General features: G+C 38.8%; 1 protein-coding gene across 1 annotated transcript in view; it reads left to right on the forward strand.

The window, feature by feature from the left end:
* LOC145409344 (uncharacterized) overlaps window positions 1–26,911 on the forward strand; it is a 155,542-nt gene that overhangs the window by 96,535 nt on the left and 32,096 nt on the right. The window contains exon 13 of the mRNA XM_080279814.1: window positions 5,855–6,031. Coding sequence (XP_080135940.1) covers window positions 5,855–6,031 — 177 coding nt within the window. The remainder of the gene's footprint in view (window positions 1–5,854; window positions 6,032–26,911) is intronic.

Here is a 26,911-nt window from a genome sequence, read left to right on the forward strand (position 1 = left end):
GGCATTCACTGAGTATTATCTGGTATCTCATTTTATCAGGGCTGACTTAGATAAATTTATTCTTGCTAATTTCGTGTTAATAGAGGCTATTGCAGTTAACCATATATTTAACCTGTTTTTGCCATTACATTATCCTTATGAGTCCTGAATGTTTTGTTGTTAGTTTGAGCATTAAACTTTAACTTGTAATTTTACCTAACTCTTTTGTTTTGAACCTGGAACTTTACGGGACAGTAGTGATTTTTAGCATTCTCACTTAAAGTGTACGTTATCTTTCTCTGTTCCGTAACAATATATATATATATATATATATGCCAAAATCTTCCTCTGTGTGATCCTCCATCTTCTTCGCCGGGCAGTTAACATGGCATCTCTTTGCTGAACAGAGAATAAATTTTCTGTAGGTAAAATGACGTACTACATAACAGAGTTTTTCTCGAAACATGGCATAAAGGAGTGAATGAAGTAAATATCAGTCCATTCTTTTTGTTCTGAGACTCGAATGACCTACCGTGGAAATGTGGCAAGAAAACTGAATAAAATGCTTTTTTTTTTTTTTTCTGTATCATACTCCCCGGCTCATACTGACTCCCTTCAACCTCTCTCTCTCCTCCCTGTTACATCATTATCTCGTTACTGTCAGCACTTCGTTGGTCACTGCTTTTCTGAACTGTCTGTTTGCATCCTTGCTCCATTAAAGCGGTTACAGTAACACCATTATGACAAGGTACTTACTATTTATCTGTTCATCTCTGTAATACATAATTAATCGATACAATCAAGTATGTATGCAACAGGTCAGCTCTGGAAATGTCTTCCTTACTCTGTATTTTCCTGTGCCTATGTTCCTCATTTTTGTAACAGCAATGTGTCCAGGAGTCTCGGAATGAATGGATCGATTTTTTTTTTTTTTTTTTTTTTTTTTAGGGGAGAGGGAGGGCACCTTTGCAGGTTACTAACCTCTAGTTCATTCTCTACACAAGAAAAAAACATCATGTCACACTGCGGGCTTCTAGCCTCTGATTCCTTCTCTGTATAAAAATGAAATATTATCATCTAATACAGTGTTATGGAACATTTTGCCTCCAGTATTACTCGTGTTTCAGCTTTTATTAGTATTCTTGTTTATACTTCACCTGCCTTGATATTTCGGCTATACCTAACCTAAAACATTTTGCACTAAACAGGGGTCTACTTTTAAGACATTGATTCCAATACTGGCCAAAGAAAATCGTGCTACAATTATGCTAAACTGAGTTACAAGCGTCCCAATTTCTTTACCAGTTCAAGCAGCAGAACAATTCGTTTCAGTCTGATTTGATATCTGTAGACGATTCCGTGTGTGTTTGTATTTATTTTCCAATATGCAATCAACAACTAAAGTATTCTCGCAAAAAAAAAACCGCCATACAGGGATATTTCAACTTACGAGAGTAATAAAAAATATATGTAATAAAGATCAACAATATGATTTGTACTCCAGTTTCTTTGGGGTACAGATGATCATTAGAAATCTGCAGTAATATTCAAGACTGGATTAATACTGAATGATATATATATATATTATTATGAAAGCTAAAGCCTTGTTTTACAGGTTTTAATACACAGATGTCCTGTAGTGCAGAGCTACACTACAGTTTGACTCTTACAGACTGTAGTATATAAAATGCACGAAAAGTGTAGCGAGATAGTTTGGACGTATGGAACGATGATGAAAGAAAATCTGGCAAGTAAAGCTTATGGAAGCAATAGTCCTGGTAGTGTTAACAGAGGAAAATCCAGGGAGTTTGTGAAGACAGGGATACGGTTGGTGGATGAAGGTTGTAGTGAGTTGTTGATAAAGATGCTTGTAAGAGCTCAGACATATAACTGCTACCGCTCACTGTTTAGGGATGGTGCAGAATCAAATGATGCCAAGCCCATGCATAAAAATGCACGCACAGGCCAGTTTTAAACACACTGTCCAAAGAACTTTCGATATTTAAGTGTTAAGCTAATAACAAATCCTGCCAAGCTTCGTAGGAGCTGCGATATGGGATCGCTGAAATACTGATTTTGTTCTTTTTTACCCTTCTTAGTTATAACTTCATAACCTAAAGGCGCATATGGGCGTGTTGCATACCAAAACATTTGCAACAACCAAGGATGTGCCTTTTCCATACTTTGTGCAGCATTCGAGCTACAGTACGCGAGCTACGGCTTAAAATCGGTCGATAGCAATCAGACCTCTTAGGTAAAACTCCAGGGAACTGTGTTGCGCCATTCTACATAAACATTTCACGTACTGTACACTATCTATAAGCACTGTAGCGATTATCATACGGTGAACGGGCATTTTGTAGTATAGCTAATGTGTATTTGCTGGCTACATCCCACGTAAAGACCATAAATTAGAATACAAAGTGTTTATTCTAAAATGACTATCAAGACGTACAGTTGAAAAAAGCTTAGACACAAGAGAGCATTTGGTATGGGAGGAGATTCAGAGTTGTATGTCCATTGCCACATTCCACCAGTTACAAACGTTTCGTGAGTACCGTAATGGGTCAAGAACTCACAGTTCTTCTGTACTTCTGTACTTTTAGTCTTTTATTCATATCTTGTTTGTATATTTTTTCAATCTCTACAACTTAACGCTCATTTTAGAGCATTCGTTTATTTTCTCGTACAATACATTTTTGCCCAGCCATTCCCAGACCGTAAATGCAGAATGTACGGTGTGTTTGAGTGTTTCATTCTCATAAAACTACTAAGGAAATCTTCTTAGTTACCATTTATCTCTGTTCTGTGAAGGCCATGATCAATGTTCTTATATAATAATAATATTTAATTTTTGAAAAGTTACCTGGATGTCAGATGAAACATGGGATGCAATTCAGAAAAGGAAAGCGGCGAAGTTAAGACGTGAAGCACAAATGTTGACGGTCAGGTAGTTGAGGTTCTTAAAGCAAAATGCTTACATTTTGCTAGTAGAGAGAGATTTGTAAATAGAAACAGGGGATATAAACTTAGAAGAGGTTGCACGAGGGGTTGGTGAATGCTTTTTTAAAAGTCATTAATGTGGCTTGGGATAATGGTGGAATTCCAGAAGAGTGGAGAAATTGAGTAATTATAAAAATACTAAAAAGAGGAGATTTAAATGTGTGTGGAAATTGGAGGGGGATAACATTGACATCTGTAACTGCAAAAGTCTTTTCCAAAATCTTGTTGAACAGAATAGAGCCAGTACTTGATGAAGAACAAGTGGGATTTAGAAAGAGTAAAGGTTAATGATCTGATTTTTATCGTAAGGCATCTACTGCGAGAAGCTAATGAGATGAAAATGCCACTTAGTATGTGCTTTGTGGCTTTTGAAAAGGCGTTTGATAGTGTATCACGTGGAGCCATGTAGAAAACTATGAGGTTCTATGGTATACCAGAAAAGTTTGAAAATATTATTATAAGCCTGCCTGAAGGTATTTCATGTAAGGTACTGGTGGGTGGTTCTTTGAGTGATCCGTTTGAAGTTAGGTCAGGACTGATTCCAATGGGAATTCTTTCGCCTTTGCTGTTTGTTATGGTTATGGATTACGTTATGAAAAACATTATAAGGAGAACAGGTGCAGGAAGTAACTGGAAAGAAAATAAGAGGCTGATGGGTTTGGACTATGTTGATGATATTATAATGATCTGCAAAAGTATTTACGAGATGCAGAGGGTGCTTGACTCTCTGATGGAGGAAGGAGAAAAAGCGGAATTGGTAATGAATTGTGGAAAGACTGAAATAATCATTATGAACGTGGAGAACCACATCGACTGTATAATTGGGAACAATGTGGTAAAGAATGTGGAAAATTATAATTTTCTGGGAAAGATTGTATCATCTAACGGACCAATAAACAATGAAACTGAGAGGATTCGACAGACTAAGCGAATGTTTAAATATGTATGGAATATTAGTATGCTTTCGGTAGATACTAAGGTAAAAATTTACAGGTCCATGATTAGTCCAATTTTATTTTATGGGCATGAGTCATGGTACAGTACAGTTGCAACAGATCAGAAAGTATTAGGATATGAGAATAAAATGCTAAGAAGGATTCGTGGCGTAAAGTGACAGGACAGAGTTACAAATGAAGGAGTAAGGGATGTGACGGGCATGGAGCCAGTTGATGATATGTGAGACTGTCTCGCTGGAAATGGCTGGGGCACATACGAGTATATAGAAAAGAAAGTAATTTAGTAAAAGATGTGCCAGAGTGGACTGCTAGAGGAAGAAGAGGCAGAGGTAGGCCGAGGGAAACCTGGTTGAGGACAATGAAAAACGAAGCAGGGGAGGAGTGTTGGTGGGACCTGAAGGAGATGGCAAGAGACAGATGTTGATGGAAAGAGTTCATCGAGGCCGACTGCATCCCGTGGGATGCCACAGGATATGATTGACTGATTAACACAGGGTATGATTGATTGATTAACTGATTGATTGCAAAGCTGCCTAATAACGGTTAATAAATGTTTAATATATTAAGGTAAACATATGTTTGTATAGATGATTAATAATGGTTAATCAATGTATTGTTCAGTAAGGCAGATAATAATTAATTTTTGTATACTTGCCTATTACAGTAGTGGCTAATTAATATTTTATGTAGCATTATAAAATTATTGCATCACCGCCTAAAAACGGTTAATTAAAATATGTGATCTGAGGAAAACCACACTAACGAAGTGCAGGTATGTCTTCAAGCTGCAATGGCACCTCACAAGAAAAGACAGTGTAAAGAGTGTTTGTCAATGTAACTGATTAGCTAAAGTTCACCTGATTTAAGTGGACTGTAAATAAAATGATTAATTGCTTTTGTCGGTCAGCACAAGGACAACCTGAACCAGTGTTCCAAAAAAATCACTCCCTGTCGCCTGAAACTAGCAATACCAAGCACGAATCATATATTGTGATGTTCATTTTCTCCGATAGGAACCTCCAAGTTCCCTTCTTACCTGAGTGATAGATTTAGGGATAAATATACTGAAACAAAAGTCTGATATGCCACACAATTTGCATCTTGTGCACTGCACAAATGGATTACAAACTTTGTATGCTTCGTTATAGTTGTGGCATGGAATGAGATGGATAAGTCTGAAGGTACAAGTAATGTGTGTTTAATAGTATATCTTTATATTATTTATACAATGTGCATCTTCTGCGCTCCACAAATGGATTACAAACTTTGTATGCTTCGTTACAGCTGTGGCATGGAATGAGATGGATAAGCTTGAAGGTAGAAGTAATGTGTGTTTAATAGTATATCATTATATAGTTTGTATTTGATAACAATTATGGACAAATATCCTGCAGTTCACATTTCCCACCCCCCCAAAGCAATTTTGACGTTCAAAGATTGGATAATTGTGTCATCTCACACATACTGATTTCAGAGTTGCTTAACCTTATCAATTAGCGACGATTATGACTCACGTGCCCACCATTTTTGTTTCGGTATGCAACCATTGGTATCAATAAGACACTTTTTGAAGGGTGGCTCCTCCTATGGCATTAGGGTAACTGACAGATTACCCCATCGCTCGTGACTGTCAAAAATGACATTAATATATTACTCATACAATGACTATTAGACGGCAATGGGAAATTCTTTAAATACAAGTATTTTAATTTGTTCGATAAAAACTCTTAAAGTTTTTGTCTCTTTGACAAGAAAAAATAAATGATAAATGTACATTGTTTTTTTTAACAATTATATCTGAGAATGAACCTACTCAGGCAAACTGAGAACAACCTGCAATTTTGATCAGTCACTGTTTCTCCAGAAATGCAGACTGTAGTTTTAATAAAACATTTCCAATTCATATCAACCCCAAGACAGTTGTGAAGGAGATGAACCGGCTGGGCCTACTGGTGGACCTGTCCCATGTGTCCCAGACAACCATGAGGGAAGCCCTGGAAGTGTCCAAGGCGCCAGTTATCTTCAGCCACTCCTCCGTGTACTCCATCTGCAAGAACCCCAGGAATGTGCCCGACGACATCCTTACCAAAGTGGTGAGTGCCACAATGGTCATAAGGATCACTTGGCAAGATGGCTAAAGAGGGACTGGTACGATTAAGTAAACTAACACAGATTTTACGTATTACGTGGGTTTGGGACTATAAACTAAAAAAAGACATGAATTTTGTCATGTGAGGATAGCATTAAACAGTCACTATGTAAAGTATGGATCTTTAGAAGATAGGACGCATAGCTCTGGGCGTTGTCTTCTTCACAATAATTGCTGAAGAGCAGCATAGAGAAATCTCTTAAAAAAAAAAAAAAAGTAACAAATTTTGTTATTCCTTATGCGGTATTTCCTACTTGAGTAGCAGCGCGTCTCTACACCAATTTTCACTATGTTGGTGATATTTATCATGTAGTGAAGGATGAGAAATACCTCAAGCATTTAAAATCGGAAATGAAAAACATAATAGTTTTTATATTTATAAATTAATTGCGTGTAAGTAACAAAATTACTTGACGCGTAGACTGATAATAACAATGGTTATAACAACAATATATTGTGAAGCCACCGATGTAGGTAAGGGTTTGGATGCTAAGGATGTCTGTTCCCAACGGTGAAAACTATCAGTCTCAAGGCAATCCTTGCGTCATGCTTACGAGGATTGCTCATCTACTGAGTTTTTTCATCAAGAAGTAACAGCCTTCAAACATGTTTGTAAACAACGGCTATTTTAATTAAGCAATTAATAGGGAAATAGGTAAATTCATTGAATAAATATTTTCTCCAAACTTGACAACCTCCACAACAAAGCCATAGCACCAATAAAGTATACTCTTTTATTCAAATATCACCTATTCTACAAAAGAGACAAACGTGTCTTGAGAGATATCATCACCTGTGATATATCCTCACAAGTTGTGCTAATAACCATATCCTTATCATATACTACACTAGGAAGAAAGTTGGCAACCCACTCGACTGGATGGCTGTGTGTGTGTGTGTGTGTGTGTGTGTGTTCTTACCTAATTGTATCTTTACAGGAATGAGTCAAGCTCGTACTGTCCCGTGTCTTAAACCATATTCTTCGTACATGTCCTTAAATTTGTGAATTGTTTTGGAACACACTATTTCATTCGGTAATGCATTCCAATGATCAATTGCTCTGTTTGGGAAACTGAATTTCCTCACGTCTTTATCACCTCTCTTCTTATGCAGTTTTTTGCAGTGTCCTCTTGCTGATGCTTCCCCATATGTTAAGTAATCATTTATGTCTACTTTCTCCTACCCTGATATGCATTTATATAGCATTATCAAGTCATCTCTTTTCCTTCTCTCCTGTGGTGTTGGTAGATTCAGTTTATTTAGTCTTTCTTCGTAGCTTAGATTCCTTAAGCTTGGTATCCATCTTGTAGCGGCCCTTTGAACTTTTTCAATCTTGTCTATGTGTTTTTTGAGATGACTTCAGACTACTGATGCATATTCCAGGGTTGGTCTGATGAATGATGTTATTATCCTTCTTAGCATGTCTTCATTTATGTATGTGAATGCTATTCTCATATTTGCAAGCAGTGTATGCATGTTCAATACCTTCTCACTAATGTGGTCAGCCGGAAATAGTCTGTTATTGATAATCACTCCTAGGTCCTTCTCTCTTTCTGATGTGTGTAGGGTTTTATTTCCTAACGTATAATCCCAATCAGGTCTTTTTCCACTTTTACCAAACTTGATTACATGACACTTGTCCACATTGAATTCCATTTGCCATGTATTATTCCATTCATGAAGTTTATTTAATTCTTCTTGTAGCTCTTTACAAGAGTCTGTGTTAGTAATTCTCCTTTGTATTTTTGCATCATCTGCAAACATATTTAGGTAGCTTTCATTTCCATTGTTACTGTCTATATCATTTATATACACTAAAAACATGATTGGTGCCGGCACTGACCCCTGTGGTACTCCACTAGTCACTTCTTTCCATGATGAGTAGTTTCCCCTTAGTACTGTTCTCATTTCTCTTTTTATGAGAAAATCTTGCATCCAACAAAACAGTTTGCCTCGAATTTCTCCTTGATGGTAAAGTTTCCATAAAAGTCTTTGGTGTGGTACTGTGTCAAATGCTTTCTTGAAATCTAAATAGATACTGTCCACCCATCCTTCTCTTTCCTGTATTGTGTCTGTTACTCTGTCATAGTAGCTCAACAGATTAGTAACACATGATTTTCCTTTTCTGAAACCAAACTGTCTTTCTGTTATCATATTGTGTTCTAGATGATTTACCCAAGCTTTTCTTATAAGCTTTTCTAATACCTTGCTTACAACACTGGTCAGTGATACTGGTCGGTAGTTGAGTGGAGTTTGTCTATTTCCTTTCTTGAATAAGGGGACAATATTTGCTTTCTTCCAAATATCAGGTAGTTTACCTTGACTCAAGGATTTCTTGAAAATTAAAAATAATGGTTCACTTAACTCCTTTGCACATTCTCGTAGCACCCAACATGAAATTTCATCAGGACCATTTGTTTTTCCTCTGTCTAATTTACTTAACTCCTCCTGTATTACTTTTTCTGATATTTGTATATCTGGTAGTATGTGTGGGCATGCATGTTCCACATAGTCCCTCTCAAAATTTTTTTCTTCTGTAAAAACTGATTGGAAATTCTTATTTAATACTTCACAAATATCTTTCTCTTGTGTATAGGTGATTCCATCGTCCGTAATGGATTGTATTATATCTTTTACTTTGGTGTTGCTTCTGATGTAGCTCTAAAATAGCTTCGGTTTATTACTACTTTTATTTATGATATCCTCCTCAAACTGTTTTTGGGCTTCCCTCCTTATTCTTGTATAATCGTTTCTTGCCTGTTTGTAATTATTATATGCCCTTCCACTATTGTGTCTTCTGTATCTATTCCACAACAAATCTCTTCTTTCTTTTGATTTTTTACATTCTGTACTGAACCATTTCTGTATTTTCTTATCTGTTCCTTTGTGCTGTGGGATGTACTTCTGGACTCCAATTTCATAAAATTCACAGAATTTTTTATATACAGCATTTAAATCTTGTCCTCTAACCTCATTTTCCCAATCAACTTCTAAGAAATACTTCTTTAGGTCATGATAATTTCCCTTTTTATAGTTTAGGCTCTTTTTGTAACTTTCATTGTTGTTAACTATGTCATATGCTATCCTGAAGTTGCAATTTAGTACTGCATGGTCGCTTATGCCGAGTGGAGGGTGATATGTTAAAACTGTCAATATAATTTTCTTGCCTAGTAACTATGAGATCTAGCACTGAAGGTACATCGAGTCCTCTTTTTCTGGTGGTTTCCCTCACATGCGTTAGGAAAAACTCTTGCACAAGATCCAGGAGCTTTTGGTCCCAACAGCTTATTATATCTAGAGTATTCCAATTTATATTTGTATTAAAATCTCCAGTTAGTATAATTCTTTCTGATTCCTCTTCCATTTTATGTAGTAATGCTCTTAAACTCTGAATTGTACTCTCTGCCAGGTCCTCATATTCGTCTCTTTCCCATGTGTTTGATCTGGATGGCATGTACAAATTGGCTACAGTTACTTTCCCTTCAGATGTGTTGATCTCTACTGCAATCAGTTCTACTTGTGAGGGTATATCTAGTTTTATTTCATTGACTTTTAGACTTTTCTTAGTTAATATTATAATTCCTCCTCCTTTTTTTTAAGTTTCTATCTCTTCTCCAAATATTATATTCCTGTAAGTTTAGTATGTCATTTGATATCATTGGTGTTAATTTTGTGTCAGTTAGGCATATTATATGTGGTTCATTTTCTCTGACATAATCATTCATCTCTAATAATTTAGATACCATTCCATCCACATTTGAATACATCAACTTAATCATCTTGTTTATATACTTGTCATGACATGGTTCTACTGTTTATAACCTTTTTGTAGATATTATATAGTATGTAAATATAGTATGTAAGTAGCTGTAAGTAGGATCCAAGTGGAGCATCAACGCTCGTTCAGTTTTATGTCTACGAACTATGAGTCACAACTTCCGTAGTCGCACCGCCTCTCTCTCTCTAACCGGCGATCAGTAGCTGTCCAAACGGGTCTGGGGAAGGACATGGAGTTGTCCGGTACTGCTGTATTGATTCAAGACTGTGTTTAATATATTGTCAGAAAACTACTACAAGACTTTGCCATTACCTGCAAGTGACGTAAAGGGGGCCATCAACAGCTTGGTGGAAAGCGAGTGGGATAATAGTAAATTACGTCTTCTGTGGGCCGGTTTAGCTGTGTCTGTCTTCCCACGCTACTGTCTGCTGCTCTTCCCACGACGACACACAGCCTATCTCCGCCCTAGCCTCCAGACCTGTTTGCAGTCTGGTGTGGAATCGTTCTGGCAGTTTTGATGTAATTTGGGGAATTTCCTCCACATCAATGCCCCACCTATCACCACGCCACCACAACCAGTGAACCACGCAAAGCTCCTGCTCCTATCAACCTACAACCTGCCTTTGCCTGCCTGCCTGTGTTCCTGTCCAGTCTGCTGTAACGGTTAGTTTCAGCCCCCACAAACTCCACCCCAGACCCCACTCTAGGAAGCAGCCCCCAACCGCCGCCCGACGCACGCACCGACTTCACCCAGGGAGAGTGGCCAGTCACACCGAGCTACGTCATAGTCTCCTGCTCCTATCAACTTCTCGTTCTGCCCAATGGAGAGCCGCACCCAGTGACGTCACGGACACTTCCACCCAATCACGAGGAGGCGAGAGCCTCACTTTCCTTCAGCCTTGAGACAGACCGCATCTCACTACAAAGTATTTCCTACCTACATTTTCATATAATTCCTCATTCCATAACATTGATTAATCCCTTTCTACAGAGAAGCCAAGCTGTCTCTATAGATTGAGATATTTTCACCATTTACTCTCATCCATTCATTGCGTTTTTATCCCTCATTTTTCATTCAGTCAGAATTATTCGTGCACTCACTCCTACTTCATCCCATTTTCTCCCACTCATACTCAGCTGTAAATAACGCATTCATTTACACTCATATTCATTGTATATAAATCATTTCTTCACAGATTTCAAATATTTTCATTTATTGTCATTTATTCATCCATTTGTTCATTTAGTTTTATTTGCTTACTTCCTACTCTGTTAATGTCCTTTTCTAAAAGGGTAGATCTCTCACCTAATGAACCTGACGGTAACACAGATAACGCTGTGTGTAATGATAATGTATATCTTCGCAGTGGCAGATCTTATACCAAACCAACTGTAAGTTCCCTACCTGTTTCTACTTCGCCTGTTACCCCTACCCTAAATCTAGATATATTAACTCCAGATACTCTATCATCTTCTCCAACTGATTCTCCTGAAACCACTCAGTCTTCTCCACAGTCTTTATCCCTCCCTACTACTACACATACACACACCACTACCGCCACGACACTTCCTTCCCACACACCGTCCCAGTTCACTACCGTGCCTACTTCCTCACCTTCGCGGTCTCACCCTCTTCTTACGATGGCGACTCAGAACCCTCCACCTCCTCAATCTATATATTTAGATGATGTGAATAGACCCAAATTTACAGGAGAGAATAGTACCGTTTCGATTTACGATTTCCTCAGTGAGGCTGAAAACGACCTTCATAATCACCAGATTGTAAATGAACCCTTGAAGGTTTCATACCTTCTCAGTCTACTTCACCATGGCAGATCATTAATAGGAGCCGCTATTCGTGCGGGGCACTTCGAAGATTGTCAAACGTTTGACACGTTTACCCAATGGCTCATTCAATACTGTTGCCAACATTCCAATTCTGTGTCCCCTATAGGATTAACTAATCTCCTCAAGCAAATGCAGGAAGACATGAAGGTACATCCCCAACATGCAAAAGTAACTGAGGCAGCCGCTACTATGAGGGCGACGAGTTCAGAGTTGCGCCAATTATTCCGTGGTACTCAATGGGTAACAGAACACAACGGGGAGATCATGATTACATTAAATAGTTTTGCAGACTTGTTCGGTTACTTTAGATTTCTCAATTGGCTTTCAGACTCCCAAAAACAAATAGCACTACAAGTTGGCTTTAAACCAGGAGACAAAATAATGGATGTCAGTTAAACAATTGTAGAGAGGTCAGGAACACACTTCATTCGCCAGGTCGATTCTTACAGTTCACCCTCTCCCTCTGCAAGTGGTCCTGCGAGAGTACTACATACCAGCATCACTTCATCTGATTCCTCTCGTTCAAGGCCAACTACAAGAACCAAACCTAGTAATCGGTCTCACTCACAATATCGTTCACCTTCTAGCGGTCGTGACAATTCAACTCTGTGACGAAGCAAACAATTCTCAATTCTGCGCTGGCACTGTGGTAATGTAGGTCATAGAGAGTCTAGCTGTGCATACAAAGAAAGACGTTTTCGCTCACAGGAACCCCCGTGCGCACCTTCGCGGTCCCGACGTCTAACTTGCAAGTACCATAAGAATAGCACGACTCACTCCACAGACGAGTGTCGTTACCTTAAGAGCCGTCAGTCGGGGGAAGACGAGCGCTCGGATCAGAGAAATATAACCTAACAGTAGAAGATCCGCCAGTGTCTGAAAATAAGGCAACAGAAAATCAACTCCCCATTCGTCAGGTAGGACCTATAACATCTTCAGGCTTAGTCATTCTAGGATGGAGTGAAGGGTTACAAACTTCTTTCTTTATGGACAGCAGATCTATGGTAAATCTAATCTCAGATACCTCTTTAAACAACATTAGGAAAATAACTAAAAGAATTGGGATCCTCGAACCACCTGACATTCGCCTACGCGGTGTGGATGGCTCAGAATTTCAGGTCAAAGGAAAGATCACACTAGAAGTACAATTTGATAAAGCCTTAAGACCCTTTGACGTAGAGTTTCATGTCACTAATGATCTTAGGTATCCAGCAGACACTCTCATTGGCTTTTCGACAATGGCCCAAGAAGCCATTGCTCTCCTCCCTGCTTCTAGTTGTGTACATGTCATTTCACAATATCTAGTATGGAATATCCACGTCCGGTACTTTCCCAAACCGACTCAGTTTTTAAGTCTCACATGATTCCAACAGTAGTCAAGAATAACCAAATACACACGCCGTTACCTGAACAGTCAGGTACACTACCATCTAGTACTACATCCTCTGAGCATTCAATTATAGATCTTATTAACCCCTCTGACAGTGGCACACTCGCCGACTCAGACACATCTCATTTAACTACCTCAGATAGTGTGATTGATGTTTTACAACACGCAGAGATAAGACGTGCAGTAACAAATCAGTGCACAATTTTGTTACCGCACAAGTTTACCAAAGTCTCTGTTCATGTTGTGGGTGCGAAAGCAGGAGTGGATGTACTAACCTTACCTGAGACGTGTTGTATGAATGGCTTAGCTTATGAGTCGGCGTTGTGTATGGTGCTGGAGGATGGTTTATGCTACTTGTATGTCTCGGAGGATTGGAAGTCAGGTATAATTATTCTTTTGTACAAAGGAAAAGGGGAAAAAGAATTGTGTGGTAATCACAGGGGCATTTGTCTTCGTAGTATATCATGAAAAGTGTATGGTAGGATACTTATTGACGGAGTTATGGAAAGAACAGAGGAATTAGTTGGAGAAGAACTGGGAGGCTTTAAGAAGGGAAGAGGTTGTGTAGATGTAGAGTAGGATACTTACTGACAGAGTTATGGAAAGAACAGAGGAATTAGTTGGAGAAGAACAGGGAGGCTTTAGGAAGGGAAGAGGTTGTGTAGATCGGATATTCATTCTTAGATCTTTAGTGGATAAGTTTCTAGAGAAGGGAAAGAAGTTGTATGCGGCTTTCATGGATTTGGAGAAAGCATATGACAGAGTGGATAGACAAGGATTTTGGAAAGTAGCCAAGAAACCATTTACAACGCTGGGTGGTAACTGTATAACCAAACCATTCGTGCTCCCTACGTGTCAACAAGTGGGTTGGTGGAGGGTTAGTGCCCCTCCCCGTAAAACAAATAACTCAAGTCAAATGGCCACCCCTTACGGGATTATGGTGTCTGGCAATAGATAGATAGATAGATAGATATTGCAAACACAACAAACGCCGCTTACACCTTACGAACGGGAACTCAGATTGGCGATTTCTTGGTATACCCAGCGGCCGTACGTGTGTGCCAGGATTTCCCATACCCCGTTGCCGATGTGTGCTTAGTTGCTCAGTCCACCAGTATTCCATCTAATCTTGATTCTCATGTGAAACAAAGTGATTTCCCGGAACACCGACATCAATTAATTAATCTCTTGCGAGACTATCGCGAAGTAGTAGCCCTACCCGGTGAGAATATGGGAAAGACAAATTTGGTAAAGTATAATATTACATTAGAGCCAGGTGCTCAGCCAGTATATATTCCGCCTACCGTTTACCACATAGTCAACGTCAACAAGCCGATCGTCTTATTCAGGACATGTTGGATAATGAGGTCATTGAACACTCTGATAGCCCGTGGAACAGCCCACTATTTCTGGTTATAAAAGAAAGGTGGTGAGTTAAGACCAGTTATAGATTACAGACGCATGAATGCACTGACTGTCCCGGACAGATTTCCAATTCCTGTACTCACTAATTTGCTGGAATCCTTAGGCAAAAACAATTGTGTTTTTTCCTCCCTAGATCTTTTAAGTGGTTACTGGCAAGTCTAGATGGAAGAATCATCTCGTCCTATCACTGCCTTCAGTACTCCATCCGGTCATTACCAATTCCGTAGACTTCCATTCGGTTTGAGAAATGCACCCTCAGCGTTCATGCGACTAATTCATAGAGTTTTCGTCGGCATGATAGGTCACTCAGTAATTGCTTATCTAGATGATGTCATAATCGCTAGTCACTGAGTGGAGGAACACTTAGAAAAGTTAGCCGAAGTGTTCACTATACTCAAACAAGCTGGACTTAAGATCAGACTATCAAAGTGTGACTTTTTACGTAAGAAACTCCAATTCCTAGGACATGTTGTTGACGCTCACGGAATTCACACATCAGATGACAAGGTTAGAGCCGTGACGAATTTCCCAACTCCAACCAACACCGACACTGTACGCAGTTTCCTCGGTCTCAGTGGGTATTATAGAAGGTTCATAAAAGCGTACGCCACGATAGCTGCGCCGTTAACAAAGTTGCTAAAGAAGGATGCGTCTTTTGTGTGGGCTGATGAACAGGCAACCGCATTCACAACACCAAAAACTGCTCTAGCACAATCACCAGTTTTGGCATTCCCTGATTATTCTAAGTCATTTCTTCTCTGTACTGATGCTTCCGGAGTAGGCCTAGGTGCCATTCTCATGCAATATGACTCCGAAGGAAAGAAACGTGTCATTGCCTATGCTAGCCGTGTGCTAAACTCCGCGGAAAACAATTCCAGTGTAACTCACTGGGAAGCCCTTGCTGTGGTCTTGTCCCTAAAACATTTCCGCGACATCATCTGCGGATATCCTGTTCACATCCAAACCAACCATCTTCCCTTATGTGACTTGTGTCGGGGACATAACCTTACTGGTCGACTTGCACGTTGGGCAGTCACTGTGACTGACTATAATCCAACATTTGAATATGTTCCTGGAAAATCCAATGTTGTAGCCGATGCCCTCTCGCGGCATGTTGCCACAGTCTCAACCAGCTGTGACATAAACTTAGCGTTCAATTATGACACACTACGTAGGTTCCAGCGTGAGGACCCCGTATGGTCACAGGTCATATATTTCCTAGAGTCAGGCGATGATTCTTCTCTGCCAAAGTTACCAGTCCCTGTATCTGATTTCATCCTCAACAATGAATTGCTCTATAAAAACTCAGTACTGACAAGTAACAACGTACCTCATCGAGAAGTTAAGCAACTAGTCATTCCAACAGACTTAATTCCTGCTGCCCTCCATTTAATCCACGACACCCCTCATGCATCACACCCTGGCAAAGACAGAAGCTTACGGCAAGCACGTCTGTCATATTATTGGCCCACTATGCGAAAGGATATAGAAGCGCACTGCGATGCATGTTTATTATGTGCCCGTCACAAGGGGGCAACCAGTCAACCTGCTCCTATATTGCAGTACCCAGTACCATCAAACTGTCTCTCTCGATCTTCTAAAGCTGCCTCGTACAGAATCTGGCTTCGTTTATCTGTTAGTGGCAGTCGATCATTTCTCTAGATTTGTTATCTTAGTTCCATTGCGTGAAAAGTCTGCTAACGCAGTAGCACATGCCTTTATTAATTCAGTAATTTGCCCTTTCACAACACCAGAAGTAATTTTAAGTGATAACTGGTCAGAGTTCAATAAATCAGTTCTGGATGAAGTTTGTCTTCGATACGGAATTAAAAAATGCAATATAGTGGCCCATCATCCAGCCTCCAATGGCCTAGTGGAGCGCCAGAATAGAAAGATATTGGAGAGTCTGCATCACATAGTGGGAGATCAGACTTCCACCTAGGATGAATGGATTCCACAGATAGCTGCTTCAATTAATTCATCCATCAATAAATCAATTGGAGAAACACCATTCTTCATCATATATGGCTTTGACAAAAGACTACCTTATTCACTGTTGCAATCCAAGTCTGATCCGATCTACGACTACGATAACTATGTGCGAGTAAACCTATCCAACTTCCAGAAAATTCATTAATATGTTCAGGATAATCTAGCCCTTACAAATGAGGAGACGGTACGTAACCAACATGCCGTTGCCACAGATGTTGCCATCCAAGTAGGTGACTTAGTTTTTACCCTAGATCATGACAGAGAATCAAAACTAAACAGTAAATTCTTGGGTCCCTTCCGTGTCATATCTCGTAAAGGTAATAAATTCGAATTAAGAGATCCGCACAAGGCAGAGACGACATGGGTGCATGCAGATCATCTCAAACGTGCATCAAAATGCATAGTCTTGGAGGAACCACTAAGAAAGTCCACACCCCCACAACAAATTCCTACTCAGTCTTCTTCCTCTTCTCTAAACCTTCCTTCTGACATTACTATTCAGCCTTCCCCTACTGTTAATGACTATCGTGCCAAGTTGCGTTCTGCCACTAAGTCTCTTGCATAACGTTATCATCTCATACTGTCGTTAACATCTTTATCAACATCACCTCTAAGATCACTTCATTTTATAGGAAAGATGATGTGGGTCTACGTGCTGACAGTGCTGACTCTGGTTGGGTCTGGATCGGGTGAGGACGATGGTGCCGTACGGCCCGGGGCCTTGGTTGGCGCAGGAGGCGAGGTAATGGTCGTCAGAGACATAGTCTCTTTGCGATATGACCTAGAGCCACTGGCCGCCGTGGCCATCGCCCTGCCTGACCTTGCACGTCAGCTAGACGACCTGCAGGGACTCTTTGTCAGAAATTAGAAATCGACATCCCAATGACACATTTTTGTACCCACTCTACCTACCCATCTGCTGGAAATTAGATTATATTCGTTATCAGTTCAACCATCTTCAAGATTCCTTCCCTCACCAAATGCCTGTGGGTCGCTCACGAGTGAAACGTGGACTTTTTGACCTTGGAGGAGAAATCCTCAGTGGATTACTTGGTGTAGCGACTAACCGTGAACTTTCTGGTTATAAAAAGGACTTAATCCAATCGTCCAATGCCCTCGAATCCCAAAACAAAGTGTTACGTATTGAACATTTTATGATGCAACAGATGAGTCACCGTCTACATGATGATACTAATACTTTAAATAATTTTACGATTGTTCTTAAGCGTGAAGTATCACAGACTAATATTATTTCAGAGTTGATGTATGTTAAATTACGTGTTGATAATTTGCAGTTTTCTCTTGACTCTCTTGTCTCCCAAGTTTCTATAGTAATTCGTATTTTAGTCAATGCTGTTGATAGTCGTGTGACCCTAGACTGAGTATCTCTCTCTGACCTTCGTTCTACCTTGGAATGGGCTCACTCAACATTCGGCTTGTCTCCTATGAATCCATTTTCCTCGTTAGAACACTACTACCCAATACTAGAAGCCACATTCCTTACTAAAGATATAATTGTTCATATTCCTCTTCGTTCTTCCATCATACTCGATCTCTTTCACATCATTCCTTTTCCCTTCTGGTACAATAACTCCCTAGTGCAAGCCTCTGTCTCTTCAGAGTACTTTCTTCTCTCCCATGATCATCTCTATATTGCCTTCCTCTCCTCAAGTGACCTCGGTAGATGTGCCCTTCTCACACCCAACTCTCGTGTTTGTGCTGCGTACCTCATAACAATTTTTCCTGGCAGCATTGATCCTTGCGAATCTGCCTTAGTCCGTAACTTCTCAGTACAACCTGTCTGTACCTTTGTTCCGGCTCCCAAAAGCCAGGTACACCATGCTCATCTAAATCACATCCGCTACTTCTTCTTTAGTGTCTCAACTCCAGTCAGTCTTATTTGTCCAGGGACCCCTGTCCGTTCACTATACGCAATTGGTTTATATAAGTCTGAGTCTATAATAGCCCATGCCACACATTATCACTTCTCTCTCCGTTCCCACAAGTATGTCATCTTCAAACCTATTAATACTACCTTTCATCTACCAACAGACAATCTTTCTATCACATCAGAAAACCTACGTATGTTGAATTATCTAAACAATTCTAATTTCATTATGAACCAGTTCTCTTCAGCTTTTAATCGCTCCTGGTCACATCCAGTCTTTGTATTTCCTCCGGTTATCTTATGTTTTCTAGGTTTTATTGCAATTGTTTGTATCCTGTATTGTCGTCTCAAGCAAATGGACAAAAGGTTGCATGAGATCCGTGTAGCAACAAGGTTAGTGAGACAACCAAAAGACCTGGAAAATGGTAGTTCTGAGTAAAACACCTTTTTGTAGATATTATATATATATTTGTAAATTGACCAAACCTATATGTTTATGCTATTTTTCCAACATGGCCATGTACTGTAAATATATTAATCCTTTCTTACATCGAGCTTCGTGAATTATGTAGCAATATCTCATTTATTATTGTACTCCCATGTAGTCTCGGTTCACTGTATACTCAGACCACTTGTATTCTTGCCATATTATGACTTGATGCCCCACCACTGTGTCAGGAGACACACTTTTTGATGAGGGGAAAAATTGTTTGTAATCTTTTTGTAGATATTATATAGTATGTAAATATAGTATGTAAGTAGTTGCAAGTAGTTGTAAGTAGGATCCAAGTAGGGCGTCAACGCTCGCTCAGTTTTATGTCTACGAACTATGAGTCACGACTTCCGTAGTCGCACCGCTTCTCTCTTTCTAACCGGCGATCAGTAGCTGTCCAAACGGGTCTGGGGAAAGACATGGAGTTGTCCGGTACTGCTGTATTGATTCAAGACTGTTTAATATATTGTCAAAAACTATTACAAGACTTTGCCTTTACCTGCAAATGATGTAAAGGAGGCCATCGACAGCTATAACACTACTACCTTCCTCCTTTTTATTCCCTCCTGTTTATGTAACACTTTCGTACCTGCAAGCCTATGACTTTGTAAAAAAATGTATTCTTCTCCTCCTCTGATCTTCCCTCATTTTTTGTTTTTGCTTCCTTCCTCTTCTATTTCAGTAATTCCAGTTCCTCTTGTGTTAGGCATCTTTTTATCCATACATTTTTGAACTCCTCTTTTTCCATAAGTTTCTTTGCATTTTTAGTATCTCCTCCACGGTGTTTACACTCTGGAAAGTTACCTTTAGAGGTCTTGACTTGCTTTTCACGTATTTCCCTAACCTTTTGTGGTCCTCTATGTCTTTACTACAGATTTCTTCTGATACTTCTTTCAATAAACTCATTACATTTGCCATCTCCTTTTTGTCTCCTGAGATCTTGTTTTTTACTTCTTCCTCTTCTATACCAGTGATTACTATAGATTTGTTGATATCTACTGAATCTCTGACTAACTTTGGATTGGTTTGGATTATTCTTGTCACTTCCTTTTTAATGCTTTTTTCTTCCACACTTGTTTCTAAGTCTTTCTTTACTTTCACCATTTCAGCATACGTGGTTGCCACATCATTTTTGTAGCTTTGCACAGCTTCATTCACCTGTGCTATCTTCCCCTCAATATCACTGCTCTGGTCTATAAGACTCCTTACTTGCCTAATTGTCTCTGTATCATTTTTGAACTCTTTCATATTACTCTCGTGGTTGACTACTGTACTTGCCATTTCACTCATTTTCCTCCTAAGTGTACTCACTCCCACTGTTAGTTCACTTATTGTTGTGTCTTTCTTGTTGACCTCCCTTCCTAGTTTTTCTATTTCTTCCTTTTGAAAGTGCATCTGCTTCTTTATTTCATCAATCTTATTCTGAAAGGCCATTTCCAGTCTGTGTAGACGTTCTACCAGTCTATTGTGAGTCTCCATTTCAACCAGTTCTTGGTAGAAATCATCATCCTGCTTTCTACCTTTATCCCTCTTCTTTTCCAAATTTGCTTTACTAAAGTATGTGGTCATTTTGCAATACTAAAAGCACAGAGTACTTATATTCCCTGGGGTAGTTGTAGTCTAAACAAACAATCAGCTGATTGAGCGCATTCTTGCGCTACTCGGTTCTCTTTTCTGTTTGAACAAGTCTTGTTTAAACTTTTTCTTCTTTTTTTTAATAATAAAAAAACATTTAGTCTAACCTGGTACAGAGCTTGACTCATATGAAGATACTAATTTAGGTAATGCCATTGGCCGTGCTGGCTCGGTATGGAGAGCTGTCGGCCCACGTCTGCACTCCTTGGTGTCTCCTGTGTGTGTGTGTGTGTGTGTGTGTGTGTGTGTGTGTGCACATATCAGATATACATTGGGAATAATAAAAGCAATAATAATTTTTATTATTGATATTCATAGCCGAATGGGCCAATGTTAGGCACATATTTTCAACATTTGCAAAAGTCAAGGATAATATGCCAAGGAAAACAAAAAAAAAATACAGTGTCTGATGAACCGCATGCCACTTATTTTTTAATTCATTATATTTTACTGGAATTACATCACGGTTTACCATTACAAGACCCCAGGCATTGCCACAGGTATAAGTCTACATACAACGACTGCACATGTGCAAACCTAACCACAAGTCTCAGCACCAATCTCACACCCACTCATATTACCTCCGTAGTCTAGGAAGGAAACCCTAGTGCTCCTCTCCTCTATTCGCTGGTTGTTAAACATTTTATAAGGAATTTAGGTAAGACTGATTGTGCTCATTTGGTGATTCTCAGTCAACCCCAAATGTAGCAACTTTTGTGTAATCTATGAAATTAGTGTGTTATTCGGAAGCTTGAATGTGTTGTGATATAGTTAGTACAAAATTTTATTCTCTATTTGCAAATAATTATATCTCTTTGTTTAATGTACCCACCACCAGATCTCTAAGATAAGATATTTAATGTCTTTTTTGCAAGGGCTGAATCTATCTATCTATCTATCTATGTCTATCTATCTATCTATGTACTGTACATCTATATCTGTAACTCTCTCTCTCTCTCTCTCTCTCTCCAGTAAACCCTTGATATACAAAACCCACTTTTAACGAATTTCGGTTAAAACGACCACCTTGAGCTGGCTAAACATTCTGTTCATTTAATGAATTTTTGTTCAGTAAAATAATGGACAAGCAGGAAACTCTAACCAGAGTGATGTCCCTACACACACACACACACACATTCCCACATTCCTCCGCATCCTGGAGAACGCTGCATCAACCCTTGGGCAACCATCATGAGAAGAGCCATAAATAGAGTATTTATTGAGAAAAGGAGCCATCTAGACCTAGCTCTATGTTATTGTGTACGACTGTATGGCCAAACGACGCTCTATGTATAACAATATTTTTTCGATAAAAGACACAGCGTCTGAGAAACTACGAACATCATGACGTTCACCTATAATGAACTATCCACTCTAACATCAAGGGTCTGTTACCAATTAGTTCCTTATATCTGGAGTGTACTGCATATATATATATATATATATATATATATATATATATATATATATATATATATATTATATATATATATATATATATATATATATATATATATATATATATATATATATATATATATATATATATATATATATATATATATATATATATATATATATATATATAAAGGACTCAGAAAAATTTAAATTGAGAAGGGCGTGAGTCAGGGAGATACAATTTCACCAAAGTTATTTACAGCATGCCTAGAAAGAATTTTCAGAAAGCTAGACTGGGAAAACAAAGGAGTAAACATAGATGGAGAAAAGCTAAACCATTTAAGATTTGCAGATGACATTGTCCTAATCTCAGAAACAGCAGAGGCATTGCAAGAAATGTTAAATGACCTGAAAAGAGAAAGTCTCAAAGTAGGGCTAAAGATGAACCGGAGTAAAATTAATGTTTAATCCTCAAACATCAAAAAGCGACATCAGAATAAGTGGAGAAATTCTTGAAGAAGTCGAGGAGTACAATTACCTGGGACAAATACTAAAATTAAGGAAAGATAATGATACCGAAATAAATAGACGCATTACAATTGGATGGAAAGCTTTCGGTAAACATAGGGATATTATGAAAAGCAGCTTGCCAGTTTGTATGAAACGAAAAGTATATAACGAATGTATAATTCCAGCTATGACGTATGGTTGTGAGACTTGGAAACTGACAAAATCGATGGATAATAAATTAAGTCGTTCTCGGAGAGCAATGGAAAGGTCAATGTTGGGAATATCATTAAGAGACAGGAAAAGATCAACTTGGGTGAGAGAGCAGACTAAAGTCGAAGATATTATAGAAGTTATAAAAGAACAGAAATGGAGGTGGGCAGGCCATGTAGCAAGAATAAGGGATAATCGATGGAGCAAGAGGTTGGCTGACTGGACACCAAGAGATTGTATGCGTAGCAGAAAAAGACCTGACAGGAGGTGAAGGGATGAGATAGAGAAATTTGCAGGGAAAACGTGGCAAAGATTGGCTCAGTCAAGGAATTCGTGGAGAATGTTAGGGGAGGCCTTTGTTCAGCAGTGAACTAGTTATGGTTGATGATATATATATATATATATATATATATATATATATATATATATATATATATATATATATATCAACAACTGAGGTGCCCGTGGGGAATCTTATACTATATATCCAGCCAAGGAGAAGCAAGATGATTTTCCACTTCATATTTATTTATTTCAGGTGACTAGTTTCGGGATGCTTATCCCATCTTCAGACCTAAAAGCATTTAAAACACATATTGCAAATTAGATCAAGTTTAAATATATATATATATATATATATATATATATATATATATATATATATATCCATAAGAAAAAAAAAGTTACCAAAAAGCATGTGGCAATGACTGATTACTATAAAAAAATGTAAAATTATTTTTTTTTTAATAACAAACTCGTGAAATAAAAGTGAGAGTGTTAGCTGACTGAAAATCATGAACACAGTGTTACATAAAGAAAAGTATCATGAAGCTTCTGAATCATCAACAAACCAGTGTGAAGCAAAAGAACCAAGTAAAGAATCAATGAACCAAGTATCAAAAGGCTGATTCATCGATACAAAACATTATAATCTTCAGGTATACAACTTTGTTGATGATTCATAGTTATTTGTGAATGTACAAAGACTCCAAAATTCGCAGTTCCATTCTGTCATTACTACTATGTAAAATACTGAAATTATCCATATCACAAGTATTGCCCATATCGAAACAGTTGTTCCTAATCTCTGACAAAGTTTGGTTAGACAGTGGCAAAGATGTTCTATGAGACAAGCCTCTGTGCTCCCACACACGAATTTTGAGGTTCCGAATTGAACTCCCAATATATCTAGCTGTACAGCTAGAACAGGCATATAAATATATGTTTGAGCACAGTGGCTTTGGGATATTATCTTTACATCGAAAAAATGAACCTACAGTAAAAGGACTTACAAATACAAATCTAAATGAGATTTGAGGATAGACACACTTGAGTATTTTCAAAAGCTGGTTCCTAATATTATAACTGACATGACCATAAAAGGGAAACCTGATATAATGACCATAAAAGGGAAACCTGATATAATGTATGTCCTTAGCTGCAGTTGCTGCCTTCCTAGAACAACATAATATCTGGTTTTAAAAATCTTTTACCATCCTACGAAACAACGTAGTAGGGTAATTATTACAGGAAGGAATCATTCACTGGTTTGGGTCTGAATTTCTTATCATTTGTACCTAACATATATAAGCTGAATTCAGTACGGACTTTACTTCATAGATGTTATGCACTTAGTTTAAACTGGACATCTTTTTATGATGAAATTGATTTCCTGAGTAAATTCTTCACCAATAATAATTACCCTACTACGTTGTTTCCTAGGATGGTAAAAGATTTTTTAAACCAGATATTATGTGGTTCTAGGAAGGCAGCAACTGCAGCTAAGGACATACATTATATTAGGTTTTCCTTTTATGGTCATGTCAGTTATAATATTAGGAACCAGCTTTTGAAAATACTCAAGTGTGTCTATCCTCAAATCTCATTTAGATTTGTATTTTAAATCCTTTTACTGTAGGTTTATTTTTTCGATGTAAAGATAATATCCCAAAGCCACTGTGCTCAAACATAGTATATTTATATGTCTGTTCTACCTGTACAGATAGATATATTGGGAGTTCAATTCGGAACCTCAAAATTCGTGTGTGTGAGCACAGAGGCTTGTCTCATAGAACATCTTTGCCACTGTCTAACCCAACTTTGTCAGAGATTAGGAACAACTGTTTCGATATGGGCTTGTCACGGGGTTTTTATAATATCACGGGGTTTTTAAAATAAATGCTAAATATTATTTAATTGATAATTATATTCAATAATATTGACGAGCAGGGACAATGATTGTCTTGCTACATCAAGCAACGATTATTTACGCTGGCTTACTTCGCCGATTTTCTCAGAACGAGAATTTATAAACTTTCTCAACAGTACACAGCAGAGACTAATTACTCACAAATGCTGATTACTAGTACTGTTATCCTCTGGAGAAAGTTACTTCACCCCTGACAATAAATAACTAATACTAATAATAATATCAGGTTCTTGCTGATGCTTAACTCCTAGGAGGCACAACGGATTTTAAGCTTAATACAAGACTGGCCTAAGTACCAGTTATGAATGGCAAATGTTTACGCAAGCTAGGAGCTATGAGATATAAGCTTAATTGCGGAGAAATGAAACAAGAGTTTACATTACATTAAGCTCAAGAAAAAGAACCGTTAAGTTTATTGATTACAAAATAAATTTGACGTTACATTTCAAAATCAAATAAAGAGATCGCACTCACTCACTCACACAAGAGCTAAATCCTTACGCCTAGGAAAAACACCTTAACTGAACTCTTAAGACTAGGAAAACGAAAAGAAATACTGGTCGATGAATGCTGTGTATCACCTAAAGCTGGAGAACTAAGGGTGGGAGCTTGGGGAAACTGTAGTCTAGTAGAGCCTGGGCTGACTTCTCACTTGTTGGAGCACAGATCCTTCCTCCGTCAAAGCAAACACTGGACTGAGTAAACTCGTGAGAAAGAAATGGGAGCGAAAGGCCACATTTTTTAACGGTCGAGTGAGCGAAACACGCCCAAAACAAATTGCTCAGCGGAAGTGCTAATGACTCACACAAAGACGATCACGTATGACAATGAAAAATTGATTTGACAAAGCTTCTGTCCGAATGAGCGGTTAACTGAACGATAAACTGGGATTCCACTTGAGTTCGCGGTTTCCCACAAAAGCCAAAGTCACTAGCCGACTCGTGACATTACACCCCAACGAAATCAAATCTTTTTTCCTTCAGAAAAAAGATTTCAGTATGCATACATATAAATCCTAGCTCAGTCACACAAGATTCACACTGTGGTGTGTGTGCTATCCTGCTACAGGAGAAAGTCGCATGACTCGTGTGAGCGAAAAACCATGAATCAAATTACGTTAATAGAAGCAAGCTTGAGGGAAAAACTCTGTGACGACAGTGAAAATCCTGTACTCAGGTCAAACTGAGCGAAAGTTTGCTACATTTACACTGACAACTAATTGTTGTGTAGCATAATGTATGTAATACATGGTGTAGGTGTGACAGTTGTAGTGTAACTGTACCTACGTGTAAAATGACATGGTAAATATTAATAATATGGTGACGACGAAGGCAGTGGAGAAGAGGCGGCAGCGTGCGGCAGACGATCAGCTGGCCCACACAGCAAAACTGCTACACCCATTGCTGTACCTGCAAAATCAATTAAGGTGGAGCATCAAAAGTGTCAATGAGACAAAATTCTTATTACAATTACTCTCTCTGCCTAGCAATCAGTACATGCTACGAAAAGTACGCTCTAGCTGAAAAATACAAGTGACAGCTTAGGCTTCATACATTCGAGGTCGCCATTAATTATAGCACACGATTAGTGTCGGCAAGTTGAAAATCCCTGTGCAAACTCGGGTCTTCCATAGCCTCGAACTGCACACGGGTCCTCAACCTGTGCCTTAACCTACAGTACTTATATTAATATCGGGGAGCTGAGAATCCTTGTGCAAACTCGGGTCTTCCATAGCCTCGAGTCGCCTCTGCGGAGTTCTCTCTCGATCTTCCCCCTTAACCTACAGTACTTATATTAGTATCGGGGAGCTGAGAATCCTTGTGCAAACTCGGGTCTTCCATAGCCTCGAGTCGCCTCTGTGGAGTTCTCTCTCGATCTTCCCCCTTAACCTACAGTACTTATATTAATATTGGGGAGCTGAGAATCCTTGTGCAAATTCGGGTCTTCCATAGCCTCGAGTCGCCTCCGCGGAGTTCTCTCTCGAACTTCCCCCTTAACCTACGGTACATAATATGTATGTACAGGCCCTGAACATACTGTGTCCTGTG

Source organism: Coenobita brevimanus, chromosome 80 (assembly GCF_032717465.1).
Source record: "Coenobita brevimanus isolate Jiangsu-jjx chromosome 80, ASM3271746v2, whole genome shotgun sequence".
NCBI classification, from domain to species: Eukaryota; Metazoa; Arthropoda; class Malacostraca; order Decapoda; family Coenobitidae; genus Coenobita; species Coenobita brevimanus.